Source organism: Schistocerca gregaria, chromosome 9, assembly GCF_023897955.1.
Source record: "Schistocerca gregaria isolate iqSchGreg1 chromosome 9, iqSchGreg1.2, whole genome shotgun sequence".
Classification (NCBI taxonomy): Eukaryota; Metazoa; Arthropoda; class Insecta; order Orthoptera; family Acrididae; genus Schistocerca; species Schistocerca gregaria.
Genome location: NC_064928.1, coordinates 107,785,732 through 107,807,969, shown reverse-complemented (window position 1 = coordinate 107,807,969; position 22,238 = coordinate 107,785,732). Strand labels below are relative to the sequence as shown.

Genomic DNA, 22,238 nt, shown 5'->3' with positions numbered 1-22,238 from the left:
GTGCTGGTTGATTTGCATACGGATTTTCTGTTGCCCATATTCGACAATTCTGTGTGTTGACATATCCTGTCAGATAGAAATGCGCTTTGTCTGTCCACAAAATCTTCCACGGCCAATCATTGTCCACTTCTGTGCAAACAAGAAATTCTAAAGCAAAGGTCTCCCTTGCTGGCAGGTCAACAGGAAGCAACTCGTGCGCATGGGTAATTTTGAATGGATAGCAAAGGTGGATGTTTGTTAGGATTTTTTGCACTGTGCTCATGGGTATGTTCAATGTTCGGGCAATTCTCTGTTTGCACACCATCACTCGTCTCCTCCTGAATTGCTGTGACTATGGATTCCACTGCCCAGGTTGCACACCAAAAGAACCAGTCTTTTCGAATTTCTGAATTATTTTCTCTTCTGCAGGGTGACGTGTGCATGGTCATCATTCTTTTAATACAGCTTTACAAGTAGAGCAAAATCCTGCATCATGACAGTCATGGGAAGGAAAAGCCATCTACCTGGCATGTTTATACCATCTTCAATGTGTTTTGCACAAGACAGGTGTTTTCAGTTATGTATTCTGACACATACAGCCCCATCTAGTGATCAAGTTTCACACTATTTTTTTTCTGCCATACATTTTCCCCCTTCTCCAATAATATTCCATTGGAATTTGATGTGATTCTGACCAGTGGTGTTATTTCTACAGTGTTTTCAAAGTTTAACTTTAATTATAATCGCCCCGTATATCAACCAACATTAAGTCGAATAACTACACATAAGGGCTAGAGGTGGGCCAATGCATTATTGATTTGCTCAATTTGTGAAGCTCTTTCTCTGGAATAAATCATGCAATTTTTCTGAAGTTGTAATCATTTGTTTGTCTGTGCATGTCCATCCCATTCAGGTGATTCCTTTGTGATGCATTTCTTCTTCTTATTTTCTCCTTGGAGTGTAATCAACATTTCAGCATGATCACATACAGTAGGTAGCAGTTGGTGGTGGTGGTGGTGGTGGTTAGTGTTTAACGTCCCGTCGACAACGAGGTCATTAGAGACGGAGCGCAAGCTCGGGTTAGGGAAGGATTGGGAAGGAAATCGGCCGTGCCCTTTCAAAGGAACCATCCCGTCATTTGCCTGAAACGATTTAGGGAAATTACGGAAAACCTAAATCAGGATGGCTGGAGATGGGATTGAACCGTCGTCCTCCCAAACGCGAGTCCAGTGTGCTAACCACTGCGCCACCTCGCTCGGTTAGGTAGCAGGAATAACATCTACAATCACTGTACAAAGAAATATTACACAGTGGATTTCTCATTCATAAATCACATTTGAATATTCTCCATTTCTAATAATACTGTGTTGTGCCTTGTGTAAGAAGGGCAAGTGACAACCAGCACCAGTCAGAATTTGACAGTGGCAGGGTGGGGTCTTTTGATACAGCAGTTTATTAATCCATGATATTGCTGATCAAACTTGTGGAGATCCTACAAATACTGTACAGGCTCTCATGGTATGAAGTGATTAGCGACTGGTAGGACAGATATATTTTCACTGGGCTGTGTATGATCATGCAGCGACATCATGTTAAGTGAGAAAATGAGCCCATTTTCAGCAAGATAAGTATCCACACAGACACTATGACATTTGGGGCACCACAGACTGTCACCATGGTGAGCATTGTTGCAGATTCCCTCAAAGTGGCTGCAGAAATGGATGCAGGAATGGTACCATACTCAGACAAGTCTCAGTTCTACATCCAGCATCACAATGGTGGTTGTGGTTGTTTGGGGGAGGAGACCAGACAGCGACGTCATCGATCTCATCGAATTAGGGAAGGACGGGAAAGGAAGTTGGCTGTGCCCTTTCCCTTCCCATCCTGGCATTTGCCTGGAGTGATTTAGGGAAATCACGGAAAACCTAAATCAGAATGGCTGGATGCGGGATTTAACCGTCGTCCTTCTGAATACGAGTCCATTGTGCTAGCCACTGCACCACCTCGCTCGTTGCATCACAATGGACTTACACTTGTGTGGAGGCTCTGATGACAACGAATGTTACTAGATTGCATTTGGTCATCATAGTATGGGTCCAAGCACCCGCCATGATAGAATGGATAGGCTGACCAGACATCCCAGTTTTGCCAGGACAGTCCCTGTTTTCAAGTAAATGTCTTGGTATCCCAAGAAAATCATTCGGGACACATAATTGTCCTAGTTTTTGATTGAGAAACAAAATGCATGCAATCATATTTCTCATTTAATTAAGTATTTGTGAAAAACAAGTTCCCTACAAGTAGAACGCTATAGAAAATATATACTCTCACAATATATATGCTTGCATTTGATTTAACTAGTCTTATGCTTAAAAAAGAGTGAGAGATATGTTGAAAAGAAAAGCATGTAGCACCTACCCTCACCTCCAACTTGCTAACCTTCCACTTTAAGACCCTCAAGACAAGTAAAATCAAAACCAAAGGAGATATAAAGGAACATCACTTAAATCATTTCTTCTAACATGACTGCAGCCATTGGAAGTTAATTTTGTGAAGAATGTGAGCAGTGAGACGTGTGTTAGCAGTGAATATTGTTTGGCATGTATGCACACTTGCCCTAATAGTCTGCAGTCAAATGAAATCTTAGATTTTAGTCAAAATGTAGAATTTGTAACTGATTGCTGATATCAATATTACATAGTTTTGAGGATTAATAAATTGTACCTAAATACGTAATAAGTAACTAAACATTGCAGAAAATATATACTTCTTTTATTGGAATAGCTTGGCTATATCAGTCTTCATTATTTCTGAAGAAAAAAATTTTATTTATGTGTAATGTATGAACATTTTCCCTTCCAATTCACAACATGAATATATGTTCTCGGTATGTGTTTTCGACCTGCATCATTGTAGGCCTGTCGTCGATTTTCAAAGTATCACGATAACTGACAAGAAAGGTAAGTGTAAGTGTAAGTGTAGTAATGAAGTAAGGTATAAGCACAAGTACCCCACTTTTTCTCTTTGAAATCTGGTCAGCCTAGGTATGGGGAGCCACATGATCACAGCTGGTTTGCACAGCCAGTAATTGGGACAGCAGACATTATATTTCTCATATGTCAAAACCAGTGGCTATGTCCTGTTTTCCAATACTGCATGTTGTTCATGCTCTCATGACCTATCCTTTCAAAAAGGTGTACTGTTTCCCACTGACCAAGTTGAGTTGCACAGTGATTAGAGCACTGACCTTGCATTCAGGAGGATGACAGTTCAAACCTGCCTCCGGCCATCCTGATATAGGTTTTCCATGATTTCCCTAAATCACTTCGGGCAAACGCCATGACGGTTCCTTCAAAAAGGCATGGCCACTTTCCTTCTTCATCCCTCCCTAATCTGATCTTGTGCTCCATCTCTAATGATCTTGTTGTCAACAGAAGATTAAACACTAATCCGCTCCTCTTCCTCTCCTCCATGAAAATATCCTGTCTTTGTTTGCTGAGACACTGGTAAATCACCATTCACCAGCCAAGACAACTGATGAAGTACAACACAGAGCTGCAGCATCAGGGAATGATGTACTCATACCTCTCATTTAAGCTCTGTTCAATGTAATCCATAACTGCATTAGGCCCTTGTTGCTACCAGAAATAACAGCTCTGTGTGCTAACTTTCACACCCTGTAGACATACGACTCATCTACAAAGTGTGATAATGTATTCTTCATACTGTATTCTATGAGGGCAGTCTGAAAGGCTCTTGCCCCGATAGTGAAAATGACAATTTATGCTAAAGAAGTTTTATTTCTCAACACAATCACCTATAAAATCAATAAATTTCATCCAGCAAAGTTCCAGTGCCATTATACCCTCACTGTAATGTTCCTCCAAAAGTGCTGCAAAATACCCATCTACAGCCACAATAGTTTCTTGACTGAGTGAAAACTGCTGAACAGCAAGGTATTTATTCAGTTATGGGAAAGGATTGAAGTCTGAGAGAGCCAAATCTGGGGAGTAGGGTAAATCTTCCAGCACTTCATAATGCAAATCCCTCAGTGTCTCCAATTGTAAAGACAATTTTAAGAGCAGATGCATCGTCCAGAAGATGATTTTTTTTCTTCTTCTTTAAGCAGAATATGTTTTCACACATGCTTGTATCCAGTTTTGTTAGAAGCTGAGAGTAGTATTCCTGAGCTACAGTTTTACCTTTTTCAAAATAGTCAATCAACAAAATTCCTTTCAAATCCCAAAATACTGACACCATGGCGCTATCCTTGCCTTCTTCAGAGGTTCTATCCACTGCATGGTCTGCTGTTTGGATAGTGGTATGTAGTGGTGAACCCATGTTTCATCCACTGCCCAGTAATAATGCAAGAAGTCATTCACATGCAGCACCCATCTTGTCAAAGCTTTCTCATGTTCAGTTCCTGGTAAAAGATGTGACCAACATGTTTCTTCAATATCACTAGTGCATTAGCAATTTCACACACCTTTATACGCTGATCTTGTAAAATCATAGTGTGCACTTTGAGCACGATTTCCAGTATTCTTGCAGTTTTTCGATGTCCTTCACAGGGATCGTCTTGGACATATTCATGGCCATGTTCAAACTCAACCACCTTACATGTTTACAAGCCAAAAATGAACTGCAGTCAGTGTTAAACCTTATTTTACGAAGGATTTGATCACAGCATGATACTTGATTTTTTCCATTTTCAACACCACGTACATCGCAACTGTTTCAAATGACCGCCCATAGTCAACTGCTGCCTGAAAGACTTGCAGTTTAGTCTGAAACCATGTGTACCAACATAAGAGGGGAAAAAATCATACAAGTGGTGCTGCAGTCTCTGGGCAAGACCAAGAACTTTCCAGGCAGCCTTCTTATAGACGCAATAAGTAACATTTCATTATTTGCTTTTTTCATGATGTTATAATTTTAATGACGTATAGTGTAATTTAGCAAATATTTTCTTTTTTTGTTGAACTGTGAATATTTGTTAACACTGCTATAGTAACAACAGAATATGTGTCTAAACAAACTAAATTCCTCGAATTGGGTAAACTGAAGAATGCTAAAATTAGGGTTGTACAACTGTAGATGATTTCTGACTTAGATTTTATCATCGCGCAAAGTCATCAAACACTGGAATTACAAACTGTAATATAGCAGAGTAGGAAAGTATTTAACAAAAAATATGATTTCTAGGATATTGGAGAACATTACACTACCGCACAATGTTTACATGAAGTTCATACGTGCAAAAGCTTAAATTGTAATGTAGTTGGATTGATGAAAGCTAGTTGAGTAAAGATGAATTGTGATCAGTGTAGGTGAATTCTGATTAATTTATGGAGATAATGCATTACAAGTTAGATACATGTGAAACATAATGGAAACAAAAACCAAACTTATCCTTTGTGTAACTTAATCCATATACACAGAAAAGTGATAGTAATTGTGGTATAGCCCACTGTCAAGACATAGCATTTACGTTAGGAATATAAATTACACTGTAACTATAAAGTAATTAACAGAAATAGTTAAGATATTGTTACTGATCCACACTTCATGTAACTTCATTGTGAATCGTGTAATATTTCAAGATTCTGTTCCAGAAATAATGTGATAATTTGTCATGTTATTTCAATATATTGTTTTAGAAATAATGTGATAATTTCAAAGCTAAAATCCATAATCAGTTATGTGAAAGCTTCAAAATCTTAACTCTGAATTCAATTATGTTCAGTTTAAATAATGTTCAATGCAATTTTGAAATTGTTGGAACCTATATAAGCACCCATGACAGCAGCCATATTGGATCAGTATTATTTCAGTATATAGTCTGTTTTCAAGTGACTCTTACATTTATCTTACCACACTGTGATGCAATAAACATATTTTACATCTTTTGACTAAGTTATTTCTTGTATGACATGAACTGTCTGATATTACGTTAAACTGGCCCCAGTTACACACATCAATTTCATTCAACATTTGACCATCCTGATTTAGATTTTCTTGATGAACATCAACAACAGTAAAAGAAGGTGAAATGACCTAATCACATGATGCCAATAGAAGAATTACGTTAAGAAATGGGACACTAAAAATAGTAATAAATAATAAATGTAGTGTGACTATGACCTCCTGTTGGGTAGACCATTTGCTGGGTGCAAGTCTTTCGATTTGACGCCACTTAGGCGACTTGCACATTGATGAGGATGACATGATGATTAGGGCAACACAACACACAGTCCCTGAGTGGAGAAAATCTCCGACCCAGCCGGGAATCGAACCCGGGCCCTCAGGATTGATATTCTGTCAAGCTGACCACTCAGCTACCGGGGGCAGACACTAAAATGGGGATAGCTATTTGGGCAGCAAAAATAACTGACAATGGCTAAAGTAAAGAGAATATGAAATGAAGGCTGACAACAGCAAGGAAAACCTTTCTAAAAAAAATTGTTAACATCAAATAGATATGAAAGTGTTAGGATGTCGTTTCTGAAGTTATTTGCAGGGGGCATAGCCTTGTATGAGTGTGAAGCATGGAAGATAAGCAATTCAGACAAGAAGAAAACTTAAACTTTTAAATGCAGTGTTTCAGAAGAATGATGAAAATTAGATAGGCAGACCAAATAATTAATGAGGAAGTACTGAACTGAATTGGATAAAAAAGAAATTTATGGCAAAACTTAACTAAGAGAAGGGCTTGGTTGATAGGATACATCCTGAGGCATCAAGGAATTGTCAGTTTGGTACTGGAAGGAACTATGCGGGTAAAAATTATAGAAGGAGTAAGAGGCTTAACTACAGTAAGCAGTTTCAAACTGACATGGACTGCAGTAGCTCTGCAGAGATGAAGAAACTTCCACGGGATAGATTAGCATGGCGAGTCTTTGGAGTAATAAGCACCCCACAACCACCACCACCACCACCACCACCACCACCTCCACCACCACCACCACCAACAACAACAACAACAACAACAACGACAGTATGGTTTCCATAAATTGTTTGTGGTGTAAGCCAGGGCAGTTGATTCTACAATAGCCTATCTGATTTTTCTCTAATCCACATCTATTCCTAGCTAATGCTTCATCTCTATCCACCCTATACTGACAGCACAATAAACATCCATCTTCATTCCTTCTGAATGCCATGACAGAGAAATCAAGAGAGCTTGGGCATGTCCCTACAAAATCTCCCTTCATGTGCAAGGGTCATTCAGTAAATAATACCCCACTTAATTTACAGCCATCAGGATACAACAAATGACAAAAAAGTAAAACACGGAGAAGGGGTGGAGGAAACTTCATGCTGTTAGAGGGTATGTGTGTTATTTCAGTGATTAAAAATCTAAGTCAAATTTACAAACAACTTGGCAATATGAGTCCACACGAAACTTCCTGCAGATTAAAACTGTGTGCTGGACTGAGACTCGAACTGGACCTTTGCCTTTCACGGGAAAGTGCTCTACTGACTGAGCTACATGAGCATGACTCAAGACCCAGCCTCACAGCTTTACTTCAGCCAATACCTGCCTTCCAAACTTCACAGAAGTTTTTCTGGAAAACCTGTGTGAGTCCACTTATCACACCAACACTGTACCTCCTCTGATCTGCATGCACTGATTCAGTTGTGAAGGGTGGCACAAAGTTGTTATATCCTCCCTTGAAGCAAGCTGGTCCACAACTACTCTAACAGGTCCTTGATCTACTGGATACTAGCTCTCGGATGGATCTGACATCTGAGCTTGTCGTATACTTATTCAATTGGAGACAGAACTGGAAAACTTGCTGGCCATTGGAGTATTTCAGCATCATGCAGGCAGTTAATAGATACACTTGGTATGTGTAGACGAGCATTGTCCTGTTGAAAAATGGCACAATGATACTGTGGCATGAAAGATAAGATATGATGATGTAGGATGTCTGTGATGTACATTTGTGCTATAGGATTTCCCTCAATTACTACTGGACATGAGATGAAATCATGTCCAATGGCTTGCCACACCACATCACCAGGAGTAACAGTGCCGTACCTCCCCAGAACACTGAAAGGATTGAACCACTCCCAAGATCACTACCATATTCACTGGCAATGCTCATCCAGGTTAGCACAGAACTGTGATTAATCAGCGAACATATTGCAATGCCTTTCATCAGCAGTCTATGTCCCCAGTCATGACACCACTCAAAGAACAGCTGTCTGTATTATAGTTATTGGGACCATAATCCCCTAGTCTGGCTGCAGCTAGTCTCTGGCCAAAGGTGCGGGATAACACAGAATATTGCAGGGATTCTACTGCTTATAGTCACATGTCAACTTCAAGAAGTTGCGATATGCTTGGTACACAAAATGGCAATGGTGGTCAGACGTGGTTGACTTGAACCTTGACAATGAGCATGCCTGTTTTTTCAAATTTATTAGACTTTAGTACAGTAGTCAAGCCATAGTTGCAGTAAATTACAGAAAGTTTACACGTCTACTTTCAGTGAAGCTCATTCGCCATTATCAAAAGTAACAAGTATTAAGTCTGTTATTAATTATGAGAACTTGAAATATAAGAATATAAGTAACATCCAACCGCAATATCTTTGTCACAGGAAACAATATTGTGATTTTATCATGTTAAATTAAACCGTGTTATGCAGTAATGGCAAACACACATCATCATTGCCATTATCTACACAGAGCATTAAAAACACTTGTGTAATGAGCCTGACAAGTGAAAATTTAGTTCATTTATTTATTTATTTGTTTATTGTTCCGTGGGACCACATTAAGGAGAAGTCTCCATGGTCATGGAACAAGTCAACACATGAAATTATAACACGATTGTAGAAACAGATAAAATGAAATATAAGAAACATATTCAGGTGACAAGACATTAGTTTAAATAAAGAAAATCAAGAATGTAACACTGGAATTTGCTTAATTTTTTAGCTCTTCCAGGAGCTCCTCAACAGAATAGAAGGAGTGAGCCATGGGGAAACTCTTTAGTTTGGACTTAAAAGTTTTTGGGCTACTGCTAAGATTTTTGAGTTCTTGTGGTAGCTTATTGAAAATGGATGCAGCAGAATACTGCACTCCTTTCTGCACAAGAGTCAAGGATGTGCATTCCACATGCAGATTTGATTTCTGCCTAGTATTAACTGAGTGAAAGCTGCCAACTCTTGGGAATAAGCTAATACTGCTAACAACAAACGACATTAAAGAAAATATATACTGTGAGGGCAATGTCAAAATTCCCAGATTATTGAATAGGGGTCGACAAGAGGTTTTCGATCTTACACCACACGTATCTCGAACAGCTCGTATTTGAGCCAAAAATACCCTTTTGAATCAGAAGAATTACCCCAAAAAATAATACCATATGACATAAGCATACGAAAATATGTGAAGTAGACTACTTTTCGTGTTGAAATGTCACTTATTTCAGATACTTATTAAACTTAGCAGTTCTGCTGTTATTCTGAAATGTTCCTCATTCAAGTATGAGGTGGAACCATTAACTGAAATATCAGAATGTACCTTGATGAAGTTAATAAAATAACCGATGCTAGTACTTCAGTTAACAGTTCCATGTCATACTTGAGAGATATGTGTTTCAGAATAACAACAAAATTTCTAAGTTTAATAAGACAAGATTTTCACTCGTCAGGTTCATTATGAGGCTTCATAGCAATCAGTTGCAATGATATTACTTCTTTGCCATTACTGCATAACGAGTTTTAATTCAACATGATGAATTCACAGTATTGTTTCATATAACAAAGGTAAAAATGAAATAAATGAGCATATGGAATTGTTGGCGGGAGACCCCATTCGAGGAAGTTCGGCCACCAAGTGCAAGTCTTATTTCATTTGATGCCACATTGAGCGACTTGTGCGACAGTGATGAGGATGAAATGATGATGAGAACAACACAACACCCAGCTCACAGGCAGAGGAAAATCTCTAGCCCAGCCAGGAATCTAACCTGGGCCCAGTTGCATGGGAGGCAAGCACATCACCCTTCAGCTAAGCAGGCGGACATGACAAAGGTATTGTGGTTAGATGTTACTTAGATTTAAGGTTAGCAGACTTATTTCATACTTGTTACATTTGATAATGTTGACTGAGCTTCATCAAAACCAGTCATGTAAACTTTCTGTAATTTACTGTGTCTATTGCTTGACTACTGTACTGGAGTCAAATAAATTTGACAAATACATACATTTAGCTGGTCTCCTTAAGACAGTTATGTCTAATTACAAGAGAGTATGTCTGAATTCAAGTTCCCATGCACCCCACACTGGGCCGCAGTTATATCCAAACACCTCAAAAATCTGCACGATTTGAACAGCTGACAAAAGGGGAATCACAGTTTGATTGATTTCAAATTATCAGGGGCTGATAACACCATTTCACATGAGTACACAGCAACTCCATGTCCCTCAAAGTGATCTCTCAAAACCTGAAGCTGTTTATGCTCCTTATATATTCTAACATGTCTGATAACACTAAACATGAAAGACATTCTGGTGCCCTTTCTACCTGTCACAGAGAACTGCAAGTCTAATCATTTACATACCCACGTAATTGTTGAATTCAAATTAATGATGATGTAAATAAAATAGAAAGAAACTTCCACGTGGGAAAAATATATTAAAAACAAAGATTCCAAGACTTACCAAGCAGGAAAGCGCCGGCAGACAGGCACAATGAACAAAACACACAAACACACACACACAGAATTACGAGCTTTCGCAACCGGTGGCTGCTTCGTCAGGAAAGGAAAGAGGGAAGGAAAGGGAAAGATGAAAGGATGTGGGTTTTAAGGGAGAGGGTAAGGAGTCATTCCAATCCCGGGAGCGGAAAGACTTACCTTAGGGGGAAAAAAGGATAGGTATATAGTCGCGCGCGCGCGCCCACACACACACACACACACACACACACACACACACACACACACACACACACACACACACACACACACACATATATCCATCCATACATACACAGACACAAGCTTGTGTCTGCGTATGTATGGATGGACACGCGTGGGTGTGTGTGTGTGTGTGTGTGTGTGTGTGTGTGTGTGTGTGTGTGTGAGCGCGCGCGCGCGCGCGCGCGCGACTATATACCTATCCCTCCTTCCCCCCAAGGTAAGTCCCATACCCACTGACATTGGAATTTACACTGACATTCCACCATGTTTTCTGGGTGCTTCAGTCTTTTCTTCAGGCAGTGTATACAGAAAAGGCCCTTTTTAGGTGCTCCAGATTTGATGTTACCTGCGCAGATGGGTGAAGTTTCAAACAATTCCAGTACATGGCAAAGCCATAGTGAAACATCAAGTGGTACATGTGCAAGGCACTTCGTACAAGCAGCATGCTGAATTGAATTCTTATTCGAGGAAAAATAAACCATGATGAACATCCATAAAAATTTCTGTGCAGTGAATGGTAATGATGGAGTTCATAAGAATATTGTTGGGCACTAAGTAATGACAGTAAATATACCAGGAAGGGCAGAAAGTGAACTCCATGATCAGCCATGTTCAAAATTTTTTCTGTGGTGACAATTGGTCTACTCATGGATGCCATGGTTCATGCAGACTGTCACAGCACAAATCAACAATTCGTTCTACAGCTATTGGTTATCATTAGAAGTGCATTGAAAGAAACTCTTGGATATTCAAAGGTGTGCTCAAGATGGGTGCCACGATAGACTATAGCACCACAAGACTGAAAGAAAAGGTATTTCATCTGAATTGTTGGAGCTGTTTGAGGCTAATGGGAGGCCTTTCTACTGCAGTCTGTTACTAGTGACAAAACCTGTATTCATCATTTTGAGCCAGAAACTAAAAGCTAGTTACTGTAGTCACACCACTTGTGATCACAGAAAAATCTCCAAAGCCAAACTGAATTGGACATCATTGGCTCATCCACCCTATAGCCCATAACTGGTGTCCATGGACTTCTGTTTGTTTGGGCCACTTAAGGACTCTTTAAATGGGAGACACTTTGAAGATCATGAGAGCATTTTCATGCAGTGAAAATATGTTCATGAGCACAGGACTAAAGTTTTTACCAACAGGGAATAGATAGTCTTAAACAATGCTGGCATAATGCCATTTGAGGCATGCCATGAAATAATAGAATATATTTGTCATGACTTCATGGTTAATGAGCTTCATCAAGGATCATATAATGAATTTCAACAATGTGCAGCATACAGCTCATTGTTGACAGGTGTCCAGACTGGTCAGCATGTTAACTGCAATTGATAATTGAGAAAACTGAGTATGTGCTCTTATTAACATTTTCATTTGAAGGGTTGGACTGCTGCAGAAATAAAAACACAGTTGGTTGAAGTTTGCACAGACTCTGCACCATCATTGAAGACCATTTGCTTTTCGATTAATGAATTTAAATGTGGTTGGGCAAGCACTGAAGACAAAGTGTGTTCTGGCTGACCAATTGAGGTCACCACACAGGAAACCACTGACAAAATGAAGAAGTGACAGCTGCAGTCAACGAGTATTTTTCAGAGTTTGACAGAATCTATTTTTACAATGGGAAGAAAAAGGTGGAGGATTGCAGGATCAAGTGTACATCCTTCAAATGAGATTATGTCAAGAAATAAGGTGAGTTCTTTACAAAACATTAATTATTTCTCTTGTTTTTTCACCAGACTTATCAAATCACTCCATCTATCATTATGGAGACTGTGTTGAAAAATAGTACATGTAAAACAAATGTTGATGGATGTCCTTGGCAAATTTAAAGCTTAAGAATGAACATAACCTGAGAAAAAAAAATATTTAGTGAACAACCCTCATAGATCTTTAAGTTTGCTGATATAATGTGTACTGTGTAAGATTTTGGAATTGCAACTGGGTGGTGTTGGCTTCTTGCCTGGTTACATTGGCTGAAAATTAAGCAACCACTTTCAAATGAATTTTGGGACCAGAGAAACCCAATCCACATCACAATGTTTGTACCATAAACTTCAAATGTAGAGCAGCCCTGTATATTGCGTAGCAGCTACAAGTCAGATGCAAATTTTTATTTTTACATGTATCACTCAACTAAGGCGATCATCTTCAGAAATTATGAAGCTGAGGGTCACACTTTGCAAATATTGGCCCTTGGCTACATCATTTCTGAACATGCTTGCCTCAGTTTGAGTGAAACATGTAAAAATAAAAAGTTACATGTAACTTGTAGCTGCTATATAATTTCAGTATACAGGGTGTCCATAATCTACATTCCAATTTCAAGCCACTGTAGGAAGAGAACCATGATCCAGAATGATGTCAAATTTGAAGAGCATAGCATTGATGTAGGGAAAAACATCACAGGGAAAAATTGACCGTTAGAGGACACCATAAGCATCTCTTGCATACCAACAGATGCACAGTACACAGCATTCCTCAGATTGTGTCCGAGATGCCCATCATGGCTGTCTTTGAGAAGGATCATGTGCTGCTGGTAAAGTTCTTTTACAAGAATGGCAACTGTGCACCAGTATCCTGACAGAAGTTCCAGACACTCAAGGAAATGAAAAAAAGCATTGTTGCGATGTCAAAAACCTGGAGAAAATGATTACAAAATTTAAAAAAGAAGATTCTTTTTATGTGAATGTGACAGAGGGAGAAAAGCTGTTTATCTGAAATCTGTTGAAGATGTGGCCACAGCACTGCAACAGAGGTTAGGTGTGGTTGTGCAACATGTAGTGCATGGGGAACTGCCCAAATGTTGGATACCCCTTGAGCAGGGTGCATAAATCCTATAAAAAACCTTGCATTGCTTTCCATATAAAATCACCCGTGTTCAAGAGTTGCTTCCTGTTGACGTGTCGGCAAGACAAACATTCACTCTGGGATTTGTTGCTCACACGGAGGTGCTCAATGAATGGCCATGGGGCATTCTTTGGTCAGACACAGCCCACTTTCGTCCTCAAGAACATGTCAATACACAGAACTGCAGCACATAGGCAACAGGAAACTGGCATGCACAACATACTGGCACAAATTCATTTTGTAAAGCTGACTGTGTGGTGTGGTTTGATGCCACCATTTATTGTAGGGCCATATGTTTTCAAGGAGATGAGTCGTGTGGGTCCTGTTACCTGTACCATCATTGGTAAATGCTATGAGTTTCTTTTGCACATCAATGTCATTCCAGCCCCTTAACAACATATATTTTTTGGTAGGATCATTTTTACGCAAGAGGGCACTCCTCTGCACACTGCAAAGCCATGAGAGGCATTTCACAATGCCAGAATTATCAGCTGCCATTTCCCTACAGTCTGACAGTCCAGATCACCTGATCTTAATCTGTGTGATTTCTGGCTGTGCAGTTATCTGAAAGTTACTGTGTTCAGTGCTCCAATTACAATCATAGTTGAATTGAAGGTATGCATTGTGCAACACATTCTGAAAATGACATGCTGTTTCTCAATTTCAAGTTACAGCAGAAACCAGTGAACAAAATATTGAACATATCTTGTGCCAGTCTGACAACAATTCGAAACCAACATAATTTCACTTTTTATTTGGTTTTTGGCTTCAGGAAAGTTAAAAATCAATTTTTACCATTTGATGTGGCATGGCCTTACTGTGGTGGATGGGCTTACCTAACTTACAGTGCCACAACTGTTGACAGCAGAACTTATGCACTCATGCACATTGAACAGTACGGGCGGTGAAATGTGTAACTCAAACCACAGCCATTGTATTGTGATTCATCTCTCACTTGCAGCCAAATCCATTTATATTAAGATGCTTGCAGCCTCACGATGTTTCCTCACATATCAAATAATATACTATTCAAATTTGATATCATTCTGAGCAGTGATTCTCTTTCTACAGTATTCTGAAAATGTAACTTTAATTATGGACACCAGTGTTTAGTGCATGCATAATTATACTCTGTCAAAATGAACCTTTGTACAATTACAAGTTGGTTCTCAGATGGTAAAATTAACTGATGCTGGATGTGGTATTGGGCATAGAATTTTGTCTTTGTGAAGAAATGAATGAATTGCAGGGTCCCATGCCTTACCCACTTGTAAACTGCTACTGTGTTAGACATATTTTCATAGATTCCTTAACAGTTGAAACATAAAAGAGTTTCATTCTAGCCAAGGATTACATGTCAGATTAAAAACCTGGAATGTATCAATGAATGTACAGTACTCTGCCATTGCTAATTTACTGGTCTGTGAAAGGCAAGTGTGATAATCATGTTCTATGAATCTTCTTCATGTTGTACATGTTTGATCAATTTAAGCATTGACCCACTGATACAGTATTCACTAGACTTCAGTTTCCTATGAAAGCAGGTAACCTTTAAGAAACCAACAAAAGCAGAGGTCCTTGTAGGTGCATAGAAAATTATTTTAGCATGTTTGTTTTTTTAGTTTTTTGCCAAATTTTCATAACATATTGCCAACATAAGAGAGGAGTGACCTGTACTTACAGGTAAAGTTGAAAGAAAAATTGTCAAAATTGTTGATTTTCTCTTCTCTTTTACAAAAAAAATCTACATGGCTTGATGAGTAGATTTTTTACTATCCAATTACATTATATTTTTTTTTAAAAAAGTGATTATTTTCATAGGCATGAGGGGGTACCCAAAAGAAACAAAACTAATTTTTTGCTGGGCAGAGTTTTTGCAGTACCACATTTTGCCAATAGGAATGTATAGAGCAAACATTCCAGAGTCAGTAAGCTGAAAGCCATCAATGAAGAAGTTCAGAACTAGTTTCAGCAGAGTTTATCATGACAACTATTTTTGTATCATTCTCATTTTTGCAATGGATGATTTTTATGAAATCTTGCAGTGGTGAAATTCTGCTTTTTGCTCCAAGAAAGTGGAACAGAAACTTGAAATGTTAAAAATGCCACACACAGATAATGCTATAGGGAAAATTCAAGTGTCTGAGTGGTTTTCTCATTTCAAAACTGATGCACTGTCAACTGATGACAAACCTCATTCTGGTCAGCCCTATATGGCCCAAACACCTGAATTGTGATAGAAGATTTGGGAATGAAAAGGGTCACTGCCAAATTCATGCCATGACTGCTGACTGCCAAACAAAGACAAGGCCATGTGGAAGCATGCTGTGCTTTGAAAAAGTCCCAAAAAATTGGAACTTTTTTCAAAAATTATCACAGGTGATGAAACTTAGTGCTATGCTTATTATCCTGAATCAAAGCAAGAATGAAGCCAGTGGAACACTTCAAGTTCAGTCATGACAAGAAAGCTTGTCAGGTGAAATCAAACATTGAAACAATGCTGGTTTGTTTTTTAGGTGTAAGAAGAGTTGTCCATTCAGAGTTTGTTCGACATGGTCAGACAGTTAACCAAGCCTCCTGCTTGGAAGTTTTGAAAAGATTGTGCAACATTGGGTGGCAGCTGAATGACTTGTTTTCTATCACGACAATGCTCCTGCTCACACAGCCCTGTCTTTACAATAATTCTTGACCAAAAATGGTATGAGTACTATTCCTCACCCCCTATATTCACCCAACCTTGCCCAATGTCACTTTTTTTTGTTTTCTAGAAACAAAAGAGACACGAAAGGAAAGTGTTTTGCTGATGTGGAGCTGAAGAAAAAAAGCACACAAGTGCTCTCAAGTATCACAGAAAATGAATGTAAACAATTTTTTGAAAAATGGAATAAAAGATTATAGGAATATGTTAGTGTAAGTGGAGAGTACTCTGAAGGGGTTCGATGGTTTGTCCTTAAAATGTGAATAAATAAGTTTAAAAAAAGAAAAAAAAAATAGTTCAGTTTCTTTTGACTACCTCCACATATGTATCCCCTTTTACAGGAAGTTACAAAAAGAGTATGACTGCATAGCTCTTTTGCTATCCAGGTTATATGGTTCTGCAAAGTTTCACAAGAAAAGTCTTCCATTACAGTCTACTATTAGAAACACCAGATATCAATCTATGACTTGGCCAAACATCTTGCTTCTTTATTGATGATGATATTATTTTGTAGACAAGTGCTCACACCATGTGTGAGTGAAGTATCTGTGACTCAACAGACTGGACTTATTAATAAGTTTTGACATTTTCTCAATTTTCACTAGCATCTCTCTCATGTATTCATTGTCAACGATTCACAACCAGTTTAATGCTGGTATAAAAATGTTTTTCCAAATTTATCTATCCTAAGCTTATTTTTGTTCATCTGTGAATGTTCTCGGGAGGAAAAAAAATTTTTTTGCTACTTGAGGCAGTCCTCTACCTTCCTCACAGCAAACATTTTTGTGAAACACTGATAAGAGAGCATTCAAGTCAGCATAGTCTAAACCACAGTATTCTGGTGTTATAAAACTGACACTTTTATAATGTATTTCCCTGATAAAGAAAAGATGTTGCTATTTTCACAACAGGTGGATTCATTTCATAAGAACATGCGATCGATACATACACAAGGGAAAAGCAACCACTTATCTATAAACAATTGGTGCATGCACTTGGGAGCACATAACATAAAACAGTTAACACTACCTTCCATATTCTGGCTCTTTGTTCAGTAAGGGTACACACATTGACACACACACAACCACACAGACATCATAATGTATGTGCCTATGGTATCAGAGAGACTCAATCTAGTCACAAATTTTCCTCAAAATGCTATACAATCATACACCTGATAATAATCATAGATATGGTACTGAGCCAAATGCTTGCCAGAAATCAAGTACTGCATCTGCTGGACTGCCACAATCCATGGCTTTCAGGATGTCATGTGAGAAAAGTGATCTAAGTTTACAGAAAACTGAAGTCTACAGAACATCATGTCAATGTGATAATTCCTATATTGGCAAGACCACATGCACAGTACACAAAAGGTCCACGGAACACAATCATTACACTCATCTTTCACAGCGCTGTATGTCAATAATGACTGAGCACTGTATTTCCACAGAACATTCCACAAATTATACCGACACAAATACCTTGGCTACAGTTAGTTCCTTTTGGGATTCAATTTTCCAGGAATTAGGTTTCAGGGACAAATGTATTAACCACTGTTCTGTTGGTCAAGGAAGAATTTACAGTGTGCAAATTTATTTAAAATTAGGTTTTTCTGATGTTACTGTGAGCTTGCATGGCAATCATCCAGAATTCAGTGTTTCTTTCAACAATGCAATGCTTCGCTGTAAATAGGGCATAATTTTGAATGAAGTACAGTGGAGACAAGGTCTTTGGAGATCAGGCAGATCTGATAGTATGCTGAATTAAATTTAATTTGTGCTGCTTGTAAAATATTTGCAGTATCAAAATATTATTTTTAGGTCCACACACACACACACACAAAGTCTTTACACGATGTCTTTCAAACTCTGTTTAAACCGTGCTTTATTTGAAACCAAGTTTTTGTCAATTTGCGACTCAGCACCTCTGCTATATGGTGAGATGGTGAGTAGCAACTTTCCTTTTCAGAATATTGGTACATTCCATCCTGGATTTCCATTGTTCGATATGTACAAAATGAGATGTAACTTACATAAAAGAAAAAGTATGTTCTTACGAGAGAGAGAGAGAGAGAGAGAGAGAGAGAGAGAGAGAGAGAGAGAGATACAAAGATTCTGTAATTTACCAAACGAAATCATTGGTATGTTGATAGGAGACAATAAAAAACACACACACAAATTTCAAGCATTCGCAACCCAAGGTTGCTTCGTCAGGAAGAGGGAAAGACGAAAGGATGTGAGTTTTAAGGGAGAGGGTAAAGGGTCATTCCAATCCCAGGAGCGGAAAGACTTACCTAGGCGGAAAAAAGGGACACACACACACACACACACACACACACACACACACACACACACACACACACACACACACACACACGTATGTAAAGGCAAAGAGTTTGGGCAGGGATGTCAGTCGAGGCGGAAGTACAGAGGCAAAGATGTTACTGAATGACAGGTGAGGTATGAGTGGCGGCAACTTGAAATTAGCAGAGGTTGAGGCCTGGTGGGTAACGGGAAGAGAGGATATATTGAAGGCAAGTTCCCATCTCCGGAGTTCTGATAGGTTGGTGTCAGTGGGAAGTATCCAGGGAACCCGGACGATGTAACACTGTGCCGAGATGTGCTGGCCGTGTACCAAGGCACGTTTAGCCACAGGGTGATCCTCATTACCAACAAACATTGTCTGCCTGTGTCCGTTCATGCAAATGGACAGTTTATTGCTGGTCATTCCCACATAGAAAGCTTCACAGTGCAGGCAGGTCAGTTGGTAAATCACATGGGCGCTTGCACATGTGGCTCTGCCTTTGATCGTGTACCCCTTCCTGGTTATAGGATTGGAGTAGGTGGTGGAGGGAGGCTGCATAGGGCACGTTTTACAACAGGGGCAGTTATGAGGGTAGGAGCCAGAGGGTAGGGAAGGTGGTTTCGGGATTTCATAGGGATGAGCTAAGAGGTTACGAAGGTTAGGTGGACAGCGGAAAGACACACTTGGTGGAGTCGGGAGGATTTCATGAAGGATGGATCTCATTTCAGGGCAGGATTTCAGGAAGTCATATCCCTGCTGGAGAGCCACATTCAGAGTCTGATTCAGTCCCGGAAAGTATCCTGTCGCAAGTGGGGCACTTTTGTGGTTCTTCTGTGGGAGGTTCTGGGTTTGAGGGTATGAGGAAGTGGTCTGGTTATTTGCTTCTGTACCAGGTTGTGAGGGTAGTTGCGGGATGCGAAAGCTGTTTTCAGGTTGTTGGTGTAATGGTTCAGGGATTCAGGACTGGAGCAGATTCGTTTGCCATGAAGACCTAGGCTGTAGGGAAGGGACCGTTTGATATGGAATGGGTGGCAGCTGTAATAATGGAGGTACTGTTGCTTGTTGGTGGGTTTGATGTGGACAGATGTGTGAAGCTGGCCATTGGACAGATGGAGGTCAATGTCGAGGCAAGTGGCATGGTATTTGGAGTAGGACCAGGTGAATCTGATGGAACCAAAGCAATTGAGGCTGGAGAGGAAATTCTGGAGTTCTTCTGCACTGTGAGTCCAGATCATGAAGATGTCATCAATAAATTTGTACCAAACTTTGGGTTGGCAGGCCTGGGTAACCAAGAAGGCTTCCTCTAAGCAACCCATAAATAGGTTGGTGTACGAGGGTCCCATCCTGGTACCCATGGCTGTTCCCTTTAATTGTTGGTATGTCTGGCCTTTGAAAGTGAAGAAGTTGTGAGTTAGGATGAAGCTGGTTAAGGTAATGAGGAAAGAGGTTTTAGGTAGGGTGTCAGGTGATCAGTGAGAAAGGAAGTGCTCCATCACAGTGAGGCCCTGACCGTGCGGGATATTTGTGTATAAGGAAGTGGCATCAATGGTTACAAGGATGGTTTCCAGGGGTAACAGATTGGGTAAGGATTCCAGGCGTTCGGGAAAGTGGTTGGTGTCTTTGATGAAGGATGGGAGACTGCATGTAATGGATTGAAGGTGTTGATCTACATAGGCAGAGATACGATCTGTGGGGGGCTTGGTAACCAGCTACAATGGGGCGACCGGGGTGACTGGGTTTGTGAATTTTAGGAAGTAAGTAGAAGGTAGGGGTGTGGGGTGTTGGTGGGGTCAGGAGGTTGATGGAGTCAGGTGAAAGGGTTTGTAGGGGTCCTAAGGTTCTGAGGATTCCTTGAAGCTCTGCCTGGACATCAGGAATGGGATTACCTTGGCAAACTTTGTATGTAGTGTTGTCTGAAAGCTGACACAGTCCCTCAGCCACATACTCCCGACGATCAAGTACCACGGTCGTGGAACCCTTGTCCGCCAGAAGAATGACGATGGATCAGTCAGTCTTCAGGTCACGGATAGCCTGGGCTTCAGCTGTGGTGATGTTGGGAGTAGGATTAAGGTTTTTCAAGAAGACTTGAGAGGCAAGACTGGAAGCGAGAAATTGCTGGACGGTTTGGAGAGGGCGATTTTCAGGAAGAGGAGGTGGGTTCCGCTGTGACGGAGTATGGAACTGTTCCAGGCAGGGTTCAATTTGGATAGTGTCTTGGGGAGTTTGATCATTAGGAGTAGGATCAGGATTATTTTTCTTCGTAGCAAAGTGATATTTCCAGCAGAGAGTACGAGTGTAGGACAGTGAATCTTTGATGAGGGCTGTTTGGTTGAATCTGGGAGTAGGGCTGAAGGCGAGGCCTTTGGACAGGACACAGGTTTTGGATTGGGAGAGATGCTTGGAGGAAAGGTTAACTACTGAATTGGGGTGTTGTGGCTCCAGAGTGTGTTGGTTAGAATTTTGAGGTTTTGGGGGGAGTGGAGCTGGAAGTGGGAGATTGAGCAGATGAGAGAGACTGGGTCTGTGTGCAATGAGAGGAGGTTGAGGTTTGCTGGAAAGGTTGTGGAGGGTGAGTGAGTTGCCTTTCCGGAGGTGGGAAACCAGGAGATTGGATAGTTTTTTGAGGTGGAGGGTGGCATGCTGTTCTAATTTGCGGTTGGCCTTTCTGCTCCCCTAAATACGCTTCTCAAAAACTGCCTACAGGTTCCCTTTACTCTTTAAATTATTTAGCACAAACTATATCAGCTGCAAAGCTATGTTCCTTTTACTTGGCTACAGTAGGTTCAGATAGTAAGTACTGTACTTTACAATGGGAAGCAACATAGAAAGAAAGGTCCTTGGAAAAAAAAAACAATCAATATTCATACCTTCTTCACTGTCTTCTAGAACTTTTTCCGGTTCTTGACATGGAAGAACTGGAGGCTCCTTAATGTCACTTGAATCAGATGCTTCATCCTCTTTGTCAGTTAAGACAATGTGGATCATATCTAGCACACGTTTCATATTCACAAAGTTATCAAAATTATCAGAAACATCGTTACTGTCATCTTCCTCCTGCCCCAGATCACTTTGCCTGAAGAAGTAAAAAGTTGCAGTTAGGTAATCAGTAGTAAAAGTTTCTATGAAAGATAACAGAAGCCTGGAGAACGCATACAGAATTTCTATCAAATAAAACCCACAGTATCATTTGTGCAAATAGTAAAACTATATTAACAACTTGGGTGGACTGAGTTCTGATTTTTACTATTTTACTCCATGGCTAGTATTGGTTGTTTGTCCATTTAAGGGTGATACATGTAATGTTAAGATGCCATATAGCTACGAGCCAAAGCCTCCTGTGTATGTGAATGTGTTTGTGTTTTCTTTGCTAAAGAGGGCTTTGCTCAGAAGCTATAATGTGTAACAGTCTTTTCATTGTGCTGGTCTGCATCTCAATGGGTCACCTTTACAGTGAGTAGC

At 39.9% G+C, this 22,238-nt stretch overlaps 1 protein-coding gene across 1 annotated transcript in view; it reads right to left on the bottom strand.

The window, feature by feature from the left end:
• The window catches only part of LOC126291451 (uncharacterized), a 104,547-nt gene that overhangs the window by 56,137 nt on the left and 26,172 nt on the right, over positions 1–22,238 (bottom strand). Inside the window, exon 3 of the mRNA XM_049984964.1 lies at positions 21,647–21,852. Coding sequence (XP_049840921.1) covers positions 21,647–21,852 — 206 coding nt within the window. The remainder of the gene's footprint in view (positions 1–21,646; positions 21,853–22,238) is intronic.